Raw genomic sequence first — 16,513 nt, forward strand, 5'->3', positions numbered from 1 at the left:
ATTTGGGAGAGTTTTAGCTTACACCTGCATCATTAAAAAAAGATATTCATGCTTTCAATGCTTTTTTTCAGGCGAACCTGAAACTTTTCAATTTGAGCTGTGTGCCATCTTCATTCACTATTAACCAGTAACATATACACAACATTTTCACATATGAACACATCTCACACGTGTTACCTTTATTCTAGCATCACAATTATTAAAATAGACCTTGTAGTTACAGAATTAAAGTCTTTTTAGTATGGGTATGCAATTTTTGAGCAGAGGCCTAAAAATAGGGCTAGGGTTTAAGAGGTTTTAATAACCCTCAAACACCAAAATATCCAGTGCTGTTGTTATAGATTATAATTGCACAGTCTTTAATGCACACATTTTTTTATTATGTACATATATCTATCACTGTTAATATGAATTGTACATACTGTACATCAGCATCCAGTCTTTGTACATCCATTAGGTATTTTATTTATTTGTTTTGTTTACAATTTACAGAATATATATTGTGTAAAGACGTTATATTTCTTATTTTATTGTTGGTCATCGGTGCTTTTTATATATATTATGTAATACTTATATGTTCCCCTCTTTTCCACTACTAAGCCAATACCAATAACATACTTGGCCAAAAAAACCTGACTCTTATCTGTATCTGATCAACCAACACAATTATCTGTCTCTGTATCTGTTCGACCAACTAGATTATGTCTCTGTATCTGTTCCACCAACTAAATGATGTCCCTGTATCTGTTCCACCAACTAAATTATGTCTCTGTATCTGTTCCACCAACTAAATGATGTCCCTGTATCTGTTCCACCAACTAAATTATGTCTCTGTATCTGTTCCACCAACTAAATTGTCTGTCTCTGTATCTGTTCGACCAACTAGATTATGTCTCTGTATCTGTTCCACCAACTAAATGATGTCCCTGTATCTGTTCCACCAACTAAATTATGTCTCTGTATCTGTTTCACCAACTAAATTGTCTGTCTCTGTATCTGTTCGACCAACTGAATTATGTCTCTGTATCTGTTCCACCAACTAAATGATGTCCCTGTATCTGTTCAACAAACTAAATGATGTCCCTGTATCTGTTCAACAAACTAAATGATGTCCCTGTATCTGTTCAACAAACTAAATTATGTCTCTGTATCCGTTCCACCAACTGAATTATCTGTCTCTGTATCTGTTCCACCTACTAAATTATGTCTCTGTATCTGTTCAACAAACTAAATGATGTCCCTGTATCTGTTCCACCAACTAAATGATGTCTCTGGGTACTTCTCAAATCTCTTAATGGAGGAAACCATGCGACAAGAGAGGAACGAGGAAATATGTTTTAAGATACATGAGACGTCCTTTCCTCAGTTGCGTCACGTGAAGCGACGTCTGTTTCTGATGACAGTGGCTGATGATCACAGCTGGATCAGCTGTCAGTCGGCTTTAACAGCTGGAGAGACTTTTGAGAAGTTTGTGTCTGTTCACATGATCACTGTACTTAATAACAGTAACTAATAATACGAATAATTATTAAAGACACACAGTATTCACCACTGTAGAGGTGTTTCTCTCTGTAGTCTGTTAACAAACTGTGTCCTGTGTTCTGTTTATAAGCGCAGGATCCATTTCTACGGGCGAAATGCGATCGTCTTATTTATGAATTATTTGCGTCTATACGTTTTGAAATCGTGACTGTGGCGTCATTATTAAATAACCCAGAATATGATTATTGTTTCTCTTAAATGATAAAACTCATCAAACACTCAGGAATGATGTAAAAAGTGTTTCGTCTCTCCAGCTCTCTCTGACTTTAATTGTATTCAAAATAAAAGTTATTGAGGGAAACATCAGATTATGAAAACACAAATCTTTCTAATAAATGAAGAAAGTTGTTTGTGGTCGTTTTGTTGTTCAGACTACAATGAACATTTATTTAAACCAGACGGTGAATCAGAAACCTAATCAAATATAAAGCTTGAGTTTATTCTGTGATCTGTCTTCACTCTGGTGTTAAACTCAGTCAGTGCGATCGGCTGCAGCGTGCAATCACATAACTGATGAACAATGAAGGGGCATGTCGGCCGTTAAAACACTTCCTGGAAGTCTGTTCTCGTGGTTCCTCGCTCATGGCTCCTCCAAGGTCCCTCCTCCATCCCCGCTCCTCGCTGTGATCAGCTGATCCTCCGTCATCAGAAACAGACGTTGCTTCACGTGAAGCAACTGAGGAAAGGACGTCTCATGTATCTTAAAACATATTTCCTCGTTCCTCTCTCCTTGCATGGTTTCCTCCATGCATCCCTGGTGGGAGGGACTAAGACGCAAGGAAAGGATGCAAGTGAGGGAAACAGGGATGCAATTAAGAGACTTGAGAAGTACCCTCTGTCTCACAGCTCTGCCACTGCTATCCTTCCACTCTTCTTCTTCTTGTTTGAGGTTTATTGGCAGTGGGCAAACAATGAATTGGTGCATTACTGCCACCAACTGGTTATCCTGTCACTCTATCTCTCACTCACCTAATCAGCTCATTCAGTGCACCTGCTAGTCACACCCACCTCATCAGCTCATCACTCTCACCTGCTCACTCTGCTGCACCTACTATTTAGACCCCAGTCTCACACACACTCACTGCCAGATCGTTCTCCGCATTCATGCCAGACCTTGCAGCGTTTACCCGCCAACAGATTTCCCATTACCGACCCTGCCTGTTTGGACTTCTCCGTCTTGCCTCTGCCCCGGTAAACCACTCAGCCTTCTGTCCCCGCCCACGAGATCCTGCCTCTGTTTCCTCGGAGTTCTGTCTGCCTTCTCCCTTGACGGCTTACCGTTCCACCGTGTAGGATTCTACACCTGTGCATATCCTCAACTGTTATCTGTTGTGTGTTCAGTTGAGAATAAAGCTTCGATTCCAACTATTCAGTCTGTCTGTCGTACTGCTTCTGGGTCCTTACCACACCCGGTATCTGTTCCACCAACTAAATGATGTCTCTGTATCTGTTCCACCAACTAAATGATGTATCTGTTCCACCAACTAAATGATGTCTCTGTATCTGTTCCACCAACTCTGTCTCTGTATTACTCTGGACAGGAAGTCACGTTAAATTGGAAAAATGTTGTATTTCTAACCTAATATTCCATGGCAATGCAATTTTTCAAGGCATACATATAGAAATACAGCTAAAAAGTATTTTCATTTTCAATGTATAGGTTGTCCAGGTCCAGCTGGGAATGTTCAGCTGTCACCGAGCAACTCTTTTTAGAAGAAATATCTGTTTCCATTATATTATTTGTGCTGTCCCGAATAACATATTCGGATTTGGGTACATCCCTAATAACATTCAGTGGTAATGCAGAGTCATGTGCTCTTCATGTAGCGAAACAGAGAAGGGATGTGGTAAAATGGGAAAATATAGCACAAATAATATTTTTATTGGGTGAATCTGCAATGCATGATTTTTGTGCAGTTAATGTTATATTCCTGTAACCAATCCCTATTAAAGTTGTAACAAACTAGAATAATGCATTTACCATTTTATATATTTGGAAATTAAAAGCAAGGGTAACATCACAGTTTATAACAATGTGGGTACACTGGCCCTCGTTCTTACTTCCAAATAAGATGGCTGCAGATGCCAATGCTTAAGTCACAAAGGATAGCTTCATCCAGTAATTTCCTGCTTCTTTGCATTTCACCTCGTTATGGTGCTCTAGGCAGCACACTTGAATCGTTTATCTCATCCCAAAGGGAATCGTGTTTATCTCCTGGACACAGGTTTTGACAATTGGGCCCATCTGTTTTAGCAAAGGGCCCATGTGAATAATCTCTGGAATTATGCTGGTGTGTAGAGGACCAGGAACAGCCCTGGTCTTCGACTTGATTTTGGTCTACAGTTGCCTCAGTTGGAATTGCAGGTAATGTCACACACACTGTCCCAAACAGACTCATACACAATTGTAAGAAAGAGAATACATTTTCGGCACCAACAGTCCAATAAAAACAAGTTTTTTTTTTCTACCATTAATGTGTGCGGGGAGTCAGTAGGATGTCAGTCAGCTACAAGCCAGAAGAAGACCTTAACCTGCATGCTCACAACAGGCTTGGCTAGAGAAGGACTGAATGATCTATGGGCCCAAAATGTGCAAGTCTGGGGGAGCCTGAAAAACATTTTTGATGTTTGTGCCCAATGAGCAAGTTTCATAGGAGTGAATCTTGGTACATGCAACAATATATCCATGATGCTAACAGGTATATTTGCCAAAACTATGTCAATAAGACTGACTTTAAATAAAAACAGTTTTTTCTTAGAATTTCAAGTTACACTAGTTTCAAATGCAATAATGCTTAAATCTTTTCTGTGAAGGTTGTATTCCTGTACCTGGAGGAATACCTGAAGGGTATGTTTTGGGCAACAAGGTAAAACTGGCTCTTAACTATTAAGCCTCGCTGTTTAGCAGAGTAGCAGTTCTCATGGTGCGATTCCAAAAGAGCTTGACACACTGACGCCATATTTACCAAGAAAATGCTAAGGGCCATACTCTGACCAAGGGTTTCCGCCAGAAGAATAAGAAGAGACCCGGTGGAAAGTATCTTTTGACAGGGCAGGCGGCCAAGTGTCATTTTTGAGTGATTATATCTAAGTTTCCAACCGATCCACCCAACTTTCCAACTGTGGTTAAAAAAAACATCTTATAAATAATTCCGTGGTTCTGAGGCAGGCTGCCAGGCTTACAATACACTGGTGGAAACCCTGCCTGATCTTCAGAACATTTGTAAAACATATGCAATGAGGAGAAAGCCACTCTGTCCCAAATGACACACAAACTCCATCCTGATGCATCTGGTTGATAAATAAGCAAACGTGCATGGGACAGAATGCGTTACATCTACACCTTAAAAACGGCATCAAAAGCTGCAGTAAATCTGGCTCAGAGCGCAGGCAGCATGCTAGTCAGGTGTGTCGTGCCCATTGCACCGAGGACCTGCATTTGGTATTTGGTATTTGTGTGCCGAAGCGCATGTGGGATGCACTTGCTGGTATAAAGTAGGATAAGGAAGAACCTACTCTGTGTGAATAAATTCAGTTCAGAACGTCAATTAAACCACTACAGCATTCAAGCCACTAGTCTCTCACTAAATGGGATAATTGTGCTCTATCAGTTAGCAATAGAGAGTCTTGAAAATTTTCAAAATGTTGCTGTTGTTTGTTTAGTCTGAACTCGCGGGACTCACTCTGGCCATACTGACTGTACTGGTAGCCGGCAGCAGCCACAGCTGGGTCCATGCTGTAGCTAGTGGTGCTGTATGTGGGGGGGCAGTAGGACTGGGATGATGAAAGGCTGTCCACAGTCTTAATGGAGGCCTCAGCTGAACGCTGGCTGCAGCTGGCTGAGATGGTGTTGGATGGAGAGGAGTCCAAGGCACTGTGGAGTGGTGAGATGGAGAAGTCGTGTTGTGGCTGTGAGGATACACCGCTGGGGTTGCTGAGGATGCTCATGACCTGCAAACACAGAGGAGAAAACTGCTGTCAGGCAAGTCTGATACTGGTACAGCGCAAGATATACCTTCAACTACTGGTCAGAACACATTCAGAACTGAATGTGTGTGAATGCGCTTCAGTGTTAGTAACATAACAGAATATCAAAGTAAATGCAGGTCTCAAAACCTGTTTGTGCAGGTAGCTCTGACAATCACTGCTGAGTGACTCAAAGCTGGAAGAGTCGAGGAAAAATAAGAGAATGTATAGTTTAAGTTTAAGCCAAAAGGTGAGCAAATGTAGAATAATCTATCATATGAATTAGGCTGGGTGCAGTTTGATTTTATTCAACAAACTTCACGTTGTACGAAATTACTTTATTTGACGACCTGGCTCCAACATGAACTAAAACAATTACATTTACTATTAATGAAAACTCCACGTACAAGCGGGATTTGGAAACCTTTTTTATCCAATTTCTGCTCACCAAACATCTTAGTTTGCACATATTTAGATCAGAGAAGTATTTTTCTGGGGTTGCAACAACAAGCTGATGTAACTCCACTGGACTTGCTCAAATCTGTCCCACACTTACCATACTTGATAACAGTCATGGCGTGAGGATGTCTATAAGCCAATGTTCAATCAAAGTCGTAGCGCCACCTACTGGCAACAGGAAGTCAGCTTTATGTGACAAACGGAATCCGATTTACATGATGTGGTGTGCACTTGATAGAGAGCAACATGATGCATATTTTTCACGTGTTATCTAAGGCCACATAGTGGATACAGGAACTGGTGGAATATTTGCTACATAATTTCCAGCATCACAGAGTACAGCAGGAAAAATACGTTTAACTCCGGGACGCATTGTCCGACGGTCAAAATATATAACATTTGGACTTTAGAAAAGTCTCTTGGGGCTATGCTCTAAACCCAACCAGAAGTCAGCCATTTTGAATTTTTTATGAATTTCTAGTGTCGTTTTTGCCATTTCCAGGTACTTTAACAAACTCCTCCTAGGGAATTAATCAGATCAACTTAGAATTTGGTCAGAACAATCTTAAGACCTTTGTGATTAAAAGTTACTGAAAGTTTGAGGTTTCATCGAGCAACATGGACGTTGTGTGGCGACCATTTCACATGGTTCGCCATCATCCATCAAGCTGTTGTAACTCAACTGTACTTTGTCAAAACTGTCCTAAAGTTGACAAGCTTGATGACTGTCATGACTTTAGGACTTCTGCATGCCAATATTAACTCACAGTCATAGCGCCACCTACGGATAACCATGGCCGTAAGCAGGATTCTATAAATACAGTGGCCCAAACACTGAATTTATTAAGAGGGTTTGTGGGCAGGTTGTTATGGCGAATCACGTAAAATGGCCGCCACGCCGCGGCTACGCCATTCCATCAAAGGTAAAGCTTTTAGCAACTTTTAATTACAAAGGTCTTTAGATTGTACTGACCATATTTGAAGTGGATCTGACAAAGTCCCTAGGAGTTCTTTAAAGTATAGCGACTAGAAATCAAGGAAAAATTCACACAATCAAAATGGCCGACTTCCTGTTAATTTTAGAGCATGGTCCCAGGAGACGTTTTTTTAAAGCATCATCAATGTCTTAAAGCTTACCTTACCAAATTGGAGACTGATCTGGGCAGTTTCCTAGGAGGAGTACATCAAAGCATAAAACTTGACATTTCATTTTGCCAGTAGGTGGCGCTATTACTTTGTGAAAATGTTAGCATGGAAATGTGCTCAGGCCTGGACCAGCATCATGCATAAGAAATTTGGGGCAGATTGACTAAAGTACCTAATTGTTACAACAACGTCCTCTTTCATGGCGAACGGCACAAAAAGTGCGTGAATAGGGCGCCACATAAAACAAAGATCGTTCGATGGCAGTAGACCATTTTATCAGCTTTTCATCAGTAATGTCTTTAGATCATCCTGACCAAATTTGAAGTTGATCGCATAAATTCTGTGGGAGGTGTTGGTTAAAGTACAATGCCTGAAAACTATGAAAAATGCCTAAAAATGCAAACAAATGGGCGTATTACTGTATCGCCGCCTAGTGGTTGTATGGAATTAAATTTGAGGGTATGTTACAGGACACAATGTGGACATATGCTACAAATGACGTGATGCTAGGCCACATGTTATATATATTGCTATAGAAGACCACGCCCCTAGAAGTTCATTGGTCCATATATTCTTAATGCAATGAGATATCAACAAGCTTTTGGTAACTTTTGATGCTCTCAACAGCCTGCTGTCGTAGAGAAAAGCACAAGAGAAGAAAGAGAACTTGAGAGGTACAAACCCAGCTTATCTTCTCCACCTCAACACACCTGGACACCACTGCATAAAGTGGCCGTGTCTGTCAGATCGTCAATTCTACAAGCTTTGTTTGAAGCATGCTGAGGCCTTAGGATATAACTGAAATTGTATTCGTCCAGGTGATTTCAGGTGCAAGTCATTCTTATTAACTGTGGTAATATACAATACATACCAGCTTAAGGTTACAGTTTATGACTAATGGACAGTAGTAAGTGTGTAATGTGATTGTTTGGTTTTCCAGCCCCCTGCCAGACCTAAGCAATTTAACTGGTAAGTAAAATACTGTTTGTGTAACATCCCGTTAGCTTCCTCATGTCTCTGTGTGTGTGTTCCTGTGTGTGTGTGTGTGTCTGTTTCCCCTGATTACACTCATCCTACTCACCTGCCCAGTCCACCCAGCTGCCTTCAATCTCCTCATCACCCCACACATATATACTCCCCTGCTTTCCTTGTTCGTTCCCTGTCTGTTCCTTTATTGTGTCTCCCTCGTGTTTGCTCGGTGCTCCAGAGTTTACTCCTGATTTGTACCTTTGCCTTTCTTTTTTTGGATATTTTTGCCCGCTCCGTTGGAGTCGCTTTAAGTTTGTGGATCTTCTGTGGATCTTCTGAGGAAATGGGCTGTGGATTTAAGGGTCTTGGTCAATCCAACTCTGGCTTTCAAAGAAAGTCTGGGCCCAAAATCCACCTCCTACATGGCTAGGAAGTTATCCTAGCCAGACCTCTGAAGTCCTTTCGTTTGATGCAGCAGTCCACTTTAAGCTCTGCCACCTTCTCCAGATCCAGCAGCCATCCTGTCCATTGTTGTGCGAATGTCTGGGGAATGGGGTCATCCCAGGACATGTTCTTTCTACACCTTTCTTGCAACAACAGTTTTGGTAGCAAGGTGAATGGTGACAAGAATCCTAACGGGTCGTAGATGGAACTGACGATTGAAAGAATACCACGTCTTATGTGGTCGTTTCTTCACTTTACTTGAATGTGAAAGTGTCACTTTGGGCACAAATTCAATCCAAGAGCCATCTCTACAGGCAGGTTGTCTTGTTCAAAGTGCAGCTGCCTGGTTGTTTTGGACCGCTTTGCTTCTGGAATAGAGGACAATACAGCCTGACTATTGCTTGTCCATTTTAACAGCTGAAATCCTCCCTTTGAGCATATGTCAGTAAGGTCCATTACCAACTGCATTGCTTCTTCCTCTGTGGGCAAAGATTTTAGAAAGTCATCCACTTTGAAGGGTAAGTCCATGCAGTAATGACCTCCTCAATGGAGGACCTGAGGTTAATGGAGATCTTGGGGAAGTCAACGTGTGTGTAGGAAATACACGTTGACTTCCCCAAGATCTCCATTAACCTCAGATCCTCCATTGACATCTCCTGCTTCTCCTCCAGTTGAAATCCTGATTATATTGGGAGACCAACAGCTCTTCCAGTCTGACAAACAAATATCCTATTGGCATATATAGTCGAGCAGCTTTTCTGACAACCACTATTGCCCCTCAAAGGACCGTTGACAACCCACCCCAATAGGGTCCTCACGGCATAAGGTCCATCATCTTGGCTGTTGATTATTTCCCAGGGTTCCATTCATTTTGGTGCATTAGTCCCGATCAAAATTTAAACAGTGTTCAATTCTGGGATACTGATTTCTTTCAGATATTCCCACCTTTCAATGTCTCGTTGAGTAGGGATGTTGCCTTTTGAGACTGGGATCGTTTCCTGTGTAAATGTCTCTGGGAGCTCAAAGAATTGGTTATGCATGCAGATGAAATGCTAGAAACAGATGATTTACCTTGACTTCTTCTGCTTGACCTTTTGCTTGACACATTACACACTGTCTCCAGGACTAATGTCATTTTGGCACTCAGAATTTGCATTTTCATAATCATTATCAACATCATCATCATTTGCATCAAGTACAATTCCATTTCCCTACAGCCATGTGGATATTTCTTCAATAAATATATCATTGACAGCTTTTTTTTGAATGAAACCATGCTTCCTGCTTTCTCAGCTCCTCAGGTAGAGGAAACTCGGTGAACAATGTTTTATGGAGTTCAGAAGAGTTTTGATATCGGCCTTTAAATCTTTTGAGGTTTTGTTGGACAACAGAGACATTTTCCTTGGAAGCCAAGAGTGTTGAGATTTTTGTCTTTATTTTGCCTGCTTGTACAAAATTGCATTTCCTTTCCTTATGAAGCCTTTCCATCACCATTGAGATTCCTTTCAAAGTTAACTTCCTTGTTCTTTTTTCAGTGGCATCACATTTTATTTCTGTGGGTTCAGTTTCAACAGTATCACAATGCATATCATCCATTTTCAACCAATTATTTTATGAGAGGCGCTTCCACAAATGCTGCACTATGTTGAGAGCGTGCACACAGCCTGTGCACTTTGTTTGTCCACACAACACACTCATGATCACATGGCAAGTTGAGCTTTAATCTTTTCCTTCGATCTGCATGAAATCATAGAAAGTCCACATAATCGATAATGACTTCGATAATCCTCGGAGCAGCCCACTGCCGCGTGTACAGCGCAATGGCAATTCAAACAAGCAATGTCAAAGATCCATACAGGAGTCTGTACTATCCGGGGATCTCCTTCGCCCGGTGTCCGTGATTTTTTTCTTCCTTTACGTGGTGAAATCGAGCCGCCCTCCTTCGGAAGTCACGCGGATGGCCCCTGAAGCGCTACCTTCCAGGTGTATGTGTGATCCAAATGATTTCAATTCTCCAGGTGAGATCGGGGTTTTTACTTGTATAGTGACTGGTTCCAGCAACTAGCCACTCGGCTGGGTGCGGAAGAAGATCGTGTTTCTTACTCGCTTCAACAAAGAGATTTCAGGCTCTTTCACTTTTGGGTGAGGATGCTGACTTTGCCTAAGGGAATTACCCACAAATCATTGCAGTGTGACGTTAAACATGGGGTAACCAGTGGACGCATGGAGCAGTAAAAAAAAAAAAGGTAAACAAAGAGGACGGCTCACGTGGCTCAGCCTGTCATAATAAATTTACTTAAGGGTTAAAGATGGAACAAAAAATGAACTTGAAATCAGGGGATATTTATTTATTTATTCATCAAATATTTTATTTTGTCATTGAAGCCGTTTTGACAAAAACGAGTAAATAGATTATATGAAATTACCTCTCATCTTGTGAGGAAAGAGCCTGAAGACGTTCAAATCAGGGAGTACAAAGTATAAAATGAATACCCACAGTTGTACATCATATTTTTTGTCGTTTTCATGGTAACGTGACATGCTGTCCCATTCCTATTTACACCATTTCAAGTCCTCACAGTCTCTCACACTCACCCACTTATCAGGTGACGTCAGTAAGTCCTTGAGGGTTCAGGGTTTGAGGCTTTAGGGGGGACATTGGGATTGGGCCTTACAGATAATGATATAACTTATCTTCCTGGTCTCCGTCTGGTGTGTCTTGCTTGCGGTAAAAAACGTGTGATCTCCCAGTCACCCATGCATCATTAGTTGTCGGTTGCACCTGTGCCCCATATATCAATTACCTGCCACACTAATCCACACTGCCACCCGTGGTCAACCTGAGGTAGGCTCCAAATATATACAGATGTAATATCCAGACCTAACTAATGGCTCCTACAGGAGTCTTTAACAGATGAAGAGAGGAGAAGGGAACAGAAGTGTACAGATGATACAGTTATTTGTGCAACACTATCTCCTACATTCAGATCTGTTCCTCAGCCTTGTGCTACACTAATTTGAAACAGTATCCCCCACATCAGCTCATTTATTTATTCATTCAGCATTCAGCTTGGTGCTTGGTTCTCAGCTGAGTTTCAAAATACTGAGCTGAAAGATAATTTACGGATTTCAGGATTCTATAACAAAATCAGTATGTGGAAGATATATGTGCTTCAAACGAAGTGCTTATTGGATTATCAAACAACGTCTGAAATCTCCTCACTTCACGCCTGTCCAATTTCAGAATTGCTGGGAAATGTGTCCCACAATTTTTTATATATTTTTTTTACCTTTCCAAAACAGACAAGCTGACTGTAACGTGTTGCATGTACATGCATAAATATAAGTTAAAGGTAATTGAGAAACATGACAGTGTTTGTCTACCAGAGGGTTTAATGCGTAAATGTCCCATTCATTCGCAAATTTTTCACTTGCTTGTCTGTTTCGGGACAGCATGAAACATGACCAATACTAGCTGACACGACAGAACAATTCAAACTTGCTCAACTGAAAGAAATTCTTGAAGACCCCGCTCCCTTTTTCAAAACGTACATGGTTTACATGGCCGAATCGATTACAGCCACACCTAGCCTATAACTACGGACCAAACTACACTGTAGCAGAGTTTATTATTTCATTATTTGCTTCATTATGATTTACCTCACAGTGTCAGGTTAAGCTTCTGTTGTGGGCGGATACAGCGACTGGAATTAAGGATGATGTTGGCGTCACACAGTGTTTATCACTATCTATTCCATGGAATTTTAGGTCAGACAGTAATTGCAAAGCACACTGAGCATATCAATGTAGAATGCAGAATATCTGATGCAATCAGTGGTTCTTATGCGATCAGCTTTTTCTATTTAACTGAAAGCAGATGTGTTTTTTGTCAGAGGCCGTAATCCTGAAAATCCCAACTCTATCAGTGATAAAAAGAGGAATCAAATTCAATGTCATGAAGAAGAAAACTATAAATATACAGAGATACAATAAAAAAAACAAGTGCATTCAGAACCTGATTGAACTGAACGATAAATATTATATCTCATACCTTGTCTGGGGAAATAAGAAAACCCCAGCGACAAGTGACAGTGACTTTGGTGTGTGACTGTGATGTTATCACAAGTGGTAAATAGTACCATCAAATATGGAATGTGGCACTGTCTTTGGACATGCTGAAGTACTCACTAATTCTGACATTTCAGGCTACATCCACACTACTAGCTTTTCGTTTTAAAAGGCATATATAGCTACGTTTATGCCTAGTATCCACACTACACCAGCAATTAATAGCCCGTAAAACTGAGACATTTAAGTGTTGAGGGGCTGACTTTTGAAAACGATTACACAGACAGCCAGGTTCGCTACTTGATTGGGTCTTAGCAATAAGAAAACAAACAACAGCAGCATTGATTACTGATCGACTACCAGTGGTTCATTTAACATGGATAACGGATTACAGGCATTGCTGACCTTGTTGTCTATGCTAGCAGCTGCTGTGCAGTTCAATTCTGCATTTTATTATTCTACTACTACCTACATGTGCAAGAAGCAAGCTAATTTTGGAGCGCTTTGTGTGCTGCGCGTCTTATCAGCCCTACAGAGGACTTTCCTTTTCTTAGTATTGCTTATTTTCTTCTGCATAACTATTGTGGAGTTCACGGAGAAACTGTAACTGAAAAGCATAAATGCTCTCCAGGACTTCCAGCCAGCCGGCAGAGCTACGAGTGACAGAACAGACATGTTAGAGACACGTGCTGACCTATATCTTGACCCTTAATGTAGTAAAACTTTGATTTGTGATGGATCATTTTAAAGCAAATTTGATGTGATAGTGAGAGATATAGAGCAAGACCTATAGGCAGCCTTGTAACTAAGTTTGAAAAATAAAACTGTCTATTTTAGTGTGTATGGGAAATATTGAGGAAGATCTTAAGTATCAAACAATACCTTTTACCAAAGGAAGAACAGTAATACTGTAACCAAGCAATCAATCTGCTTCCTGTTTACACCACCACACGCACCCCCAGTGTATGCTCGATGCTCAATGGACACTTACTCCATCATTATTCTGCGTACTACTCTCATTATATGAATAATTCATGTCATAAGCATTGAATGTGTTGTAACTCTGTTATGCTGTTCATTCTGTACACATGACATCAAACACACTTCTGTCCATCCTGATAGAGGGATCCCTCCTCTGTTGCTCTCTCTAAAGTTTCTTCCCTTTTTCTCCCCGTTAAAGGTTTTTTTGGGGGAGTTTTTCCGATTCCAATGTGAGGGTCCTGGGACAGAGGATGTTGTATGTGTACAGATTGTAAAGCCCTCTGAGGCAAATTTGTGATTTTGGGCTCTACAAAATGAATTGAATTGAATTAAATTGAATGTGATATGCGTTTTCAGGCGGGTAAGTGTAGATGGAGACTATTTCTAAAACAGTGCTGAAACACTTGTGTGCACGATGACGTATTAGTGTGGATGTAGCCTCAGCCATTCGTGATTTCACAAACTTGAAGTTCACGTCAAACATTGAGGTGTGAAACACTGAATTAAACATAGTAAAAAGTAGACATGACTGGAGTTAATAAGGGAGTGATGAATGACATGACTCTGTCAAAATGAGTTAAAAGTGTGTCACCACAGAAATTATAGACTTTACCATACTTAATTATACTCATCTGACAAATTATCCATCCATCCATCCATTTTCCACCGCTTATCCGGGGTCGGGTCGCGGTGGCAGCAGGGCAAGCAGGCCGACCCAGACCTCCCTCTCACCGGCAACATGTTCCAACTCATTCTGGGGGATCCCGAGGCGTTCCCAGGCCAGCTGGGAGATGTAATCTCTCCAGCGTGTTCTGGGTCTTCCCCGGGGTCTCTTCCCAGTTGGACGTGCCTGGAAAACCTCCAGTGGGAGGCGTCCAGGAGGCATCCTAATTAGATGCCCGAACCACCTCAGCTGACTCCTTTCGACGCGAAGGAGTAGCGGCTCGACTCCAAGCTCCCTCCTGATGACCGAGCTCCTTACCCTATCTCTAAGGCTGAGCCCGGCCACCCTACGGAGGAAACTCATTTCGGCCGCTTGTAGCCGCGACCTTGTCCTTTCGGTCACGACCCAGAGTTCGTGACCATAGGTGAGGGTAGGAATGTAGACCGAGTGGTAAATTGAGAGCTTTGCCTTCCGGCTCAGCTCCCTCTTCACCAAGACGGTCCGGTGCAGCGCCTGCTTTACTGCTGCAGCTGCACCGATCCGTCTGTCGATCTCCCGCTCCATCTTACCCTCACTCGTGAACAAGACCCCGAGATACTTGAACTCCTTCGCTTGAGGTAGGCACTCCGTCCCCACCTGGAGGGAGCAATCCACCGGTTTCCGGCAGAGCACCATGGCCTCAGATTTGGAGGTGCTAACTCTCATCCCCGCCGCTTCACACTCGGCTACAAACCGTCCCAGTGAATGCTGGAGGTCACGATCCGAGGAGGCTAACAGGACCACATCATCTGCAAATAGCAGAGAGGCGATCCCGAGACCCCCGAAACTGACGTTCTCTGCCCCCAGGCTGCGCCTAGATATCCTGTCCATGAAAATCACGAACAGGACTGGTGACAAAGGGCAGCCCTGGCGGAGGCCAACACCCACCGGGAATGTGTCTGACTTATTGCCGAGAATGCGGACACAGCTCCTACTGCAGTCGTACAGAGACCGGATCGCCCGTTGTAACGGGTCCGGCACCCCATACTCCCACAGCACCCCCCACAAGATCCCCCGAGGGACCCGGTCGAAAGCCTTCTCCAAGTCCACAAAGCACATGTAGACTGGTTGGGCAAACTCCCAGAGCCCCTCCAGTAGTCTTGCGAGGGTAAAGAGCTGGTCCACTGTTCCACGGCCGGGACGGAATCCGCACTGCTCCTCTTGAAACTGAGGTTCGACAAGCGGTCGGAGCCTCCTTTCCAGCACCCTGGCATAAGCCTTCCCCGGGAGGCTGAGTAGTGTGATACCCCGGTAATTCGAGCACACTCTCCGGTCCCCCTTTTTGAAGATGGGAACCAGCACCCCGGTCTGCCATTCCATGGGCACTGATCCCGACCCCCATGCGACATTGAAGAGGCGTGTCAGCCAGGACAGCCCAACTATGTCCAGCGCCTTCAGCATCTCAGGGCGGATCTCATCCACACCCGGCGCCTTGCCACCAAGGAGCTTTTTAACTACCTCAGCGACCTCTGCCAGGGATATGGGTGAGCCTCCCCCTAGGTCCTCAGGCGCTGCCTCCTCTGCAGAGGACATGTTGGTCGGGTTTAGGAGTTCCTCAAAGTGCTCTTTCCACCGCCCGACGATGTCCTCCGTCCGGGTTAGCAGTTCCCCCCCCCCCTGCTGAGAACAGCCTGGGGTAAGCCCTGCTTTCCCTTCCTGAGCCGTCGGATGGTTTGCCAGAACCTCCTTGAGGCCAACCGAAAGTCCTTCTCCATGGCCTCCCCGAACTCCTCCCATGCCCGAGTTTTAGCATTCGCGACCACCGCAGCTGCAGCCCTTCTGGCCTGCCGATACCTGTCAGCTGCTTCAGGAGACCCCTGGGCCAACCAGGCCTTGAAGGTCTCCTTCTTCAGCTTGACGGCTTCCCTCACCTCCGGTGTCCACCACCGGGTTCTCGGGTTGCCGCCACGACAGGCACCGATGACCTTCCGGCCACAGCTCCTAGCGGCCGCGTCCACAATAGAGGCTTTGAACATGGTCCACTCGGATTCCGTGTCCCCAACCTCCCTCGGGATGTGTGAGAAGTTCTTCCGGAGGTGGGAGTTAAAGACCTCCCGGACAGGGTCCTCCGCCAGACGTTCCCAGTTTACCCTCACTACACGTTTGGGTTTACCGGGTCTTTCCAACCGGTTCCCCTGCCATCTGATCCAACTCACCACCAGGTGGTGATCAGTTGACAGCTCTGCTCCTCTCTTCACCCGAGTGTCCAAAACATACAGCCGCAAATCAAATGAT

The 16,513-nt window shown here is 43.3% G+C and overlaps 1 protein-coding gene across 2 annotated transcripts in view; it reads right to left on the bottom strand.

Moving 5' to 3' along the window:
* LOC142938505 (paired box protein Pax-7-like) overlaps nt 1-16,513 on the bottom strand; it is an 87,446-nt gene that overhangs the window by 5,250 nt on the left and 65,683 nt on the right. For both annotated transcript variants that reach the window (XM_076081726.1, XM_076081724.1), the window contains exon 8: nt 5,226-5,493. In XM_076081726.1, coding sequence (XP_075937841.1) covers nt 5,226-5,493 — 268 coding nt within the window. The remainder of the gene's footprint in view (nt 1-5,225; nt 5,494-16,513) is intronic.

The sequence above is a fragment of the Anarhichas minor genome, unplaced genomic scaffold, assembly GCF_050575085.1.
Source record: "Anarhichas minor isolate MPS153535 unplaced genomic scaffold, ASM5057508v1 ptg000086l, whole genome shotgun sequence".
Taxonomy (NCBI): Eukaryota; Metazoa; Chordata; class Actinopteri; order Perciformes; family Anarhichadidae; genus Anarhichas; species Anarhichas minor.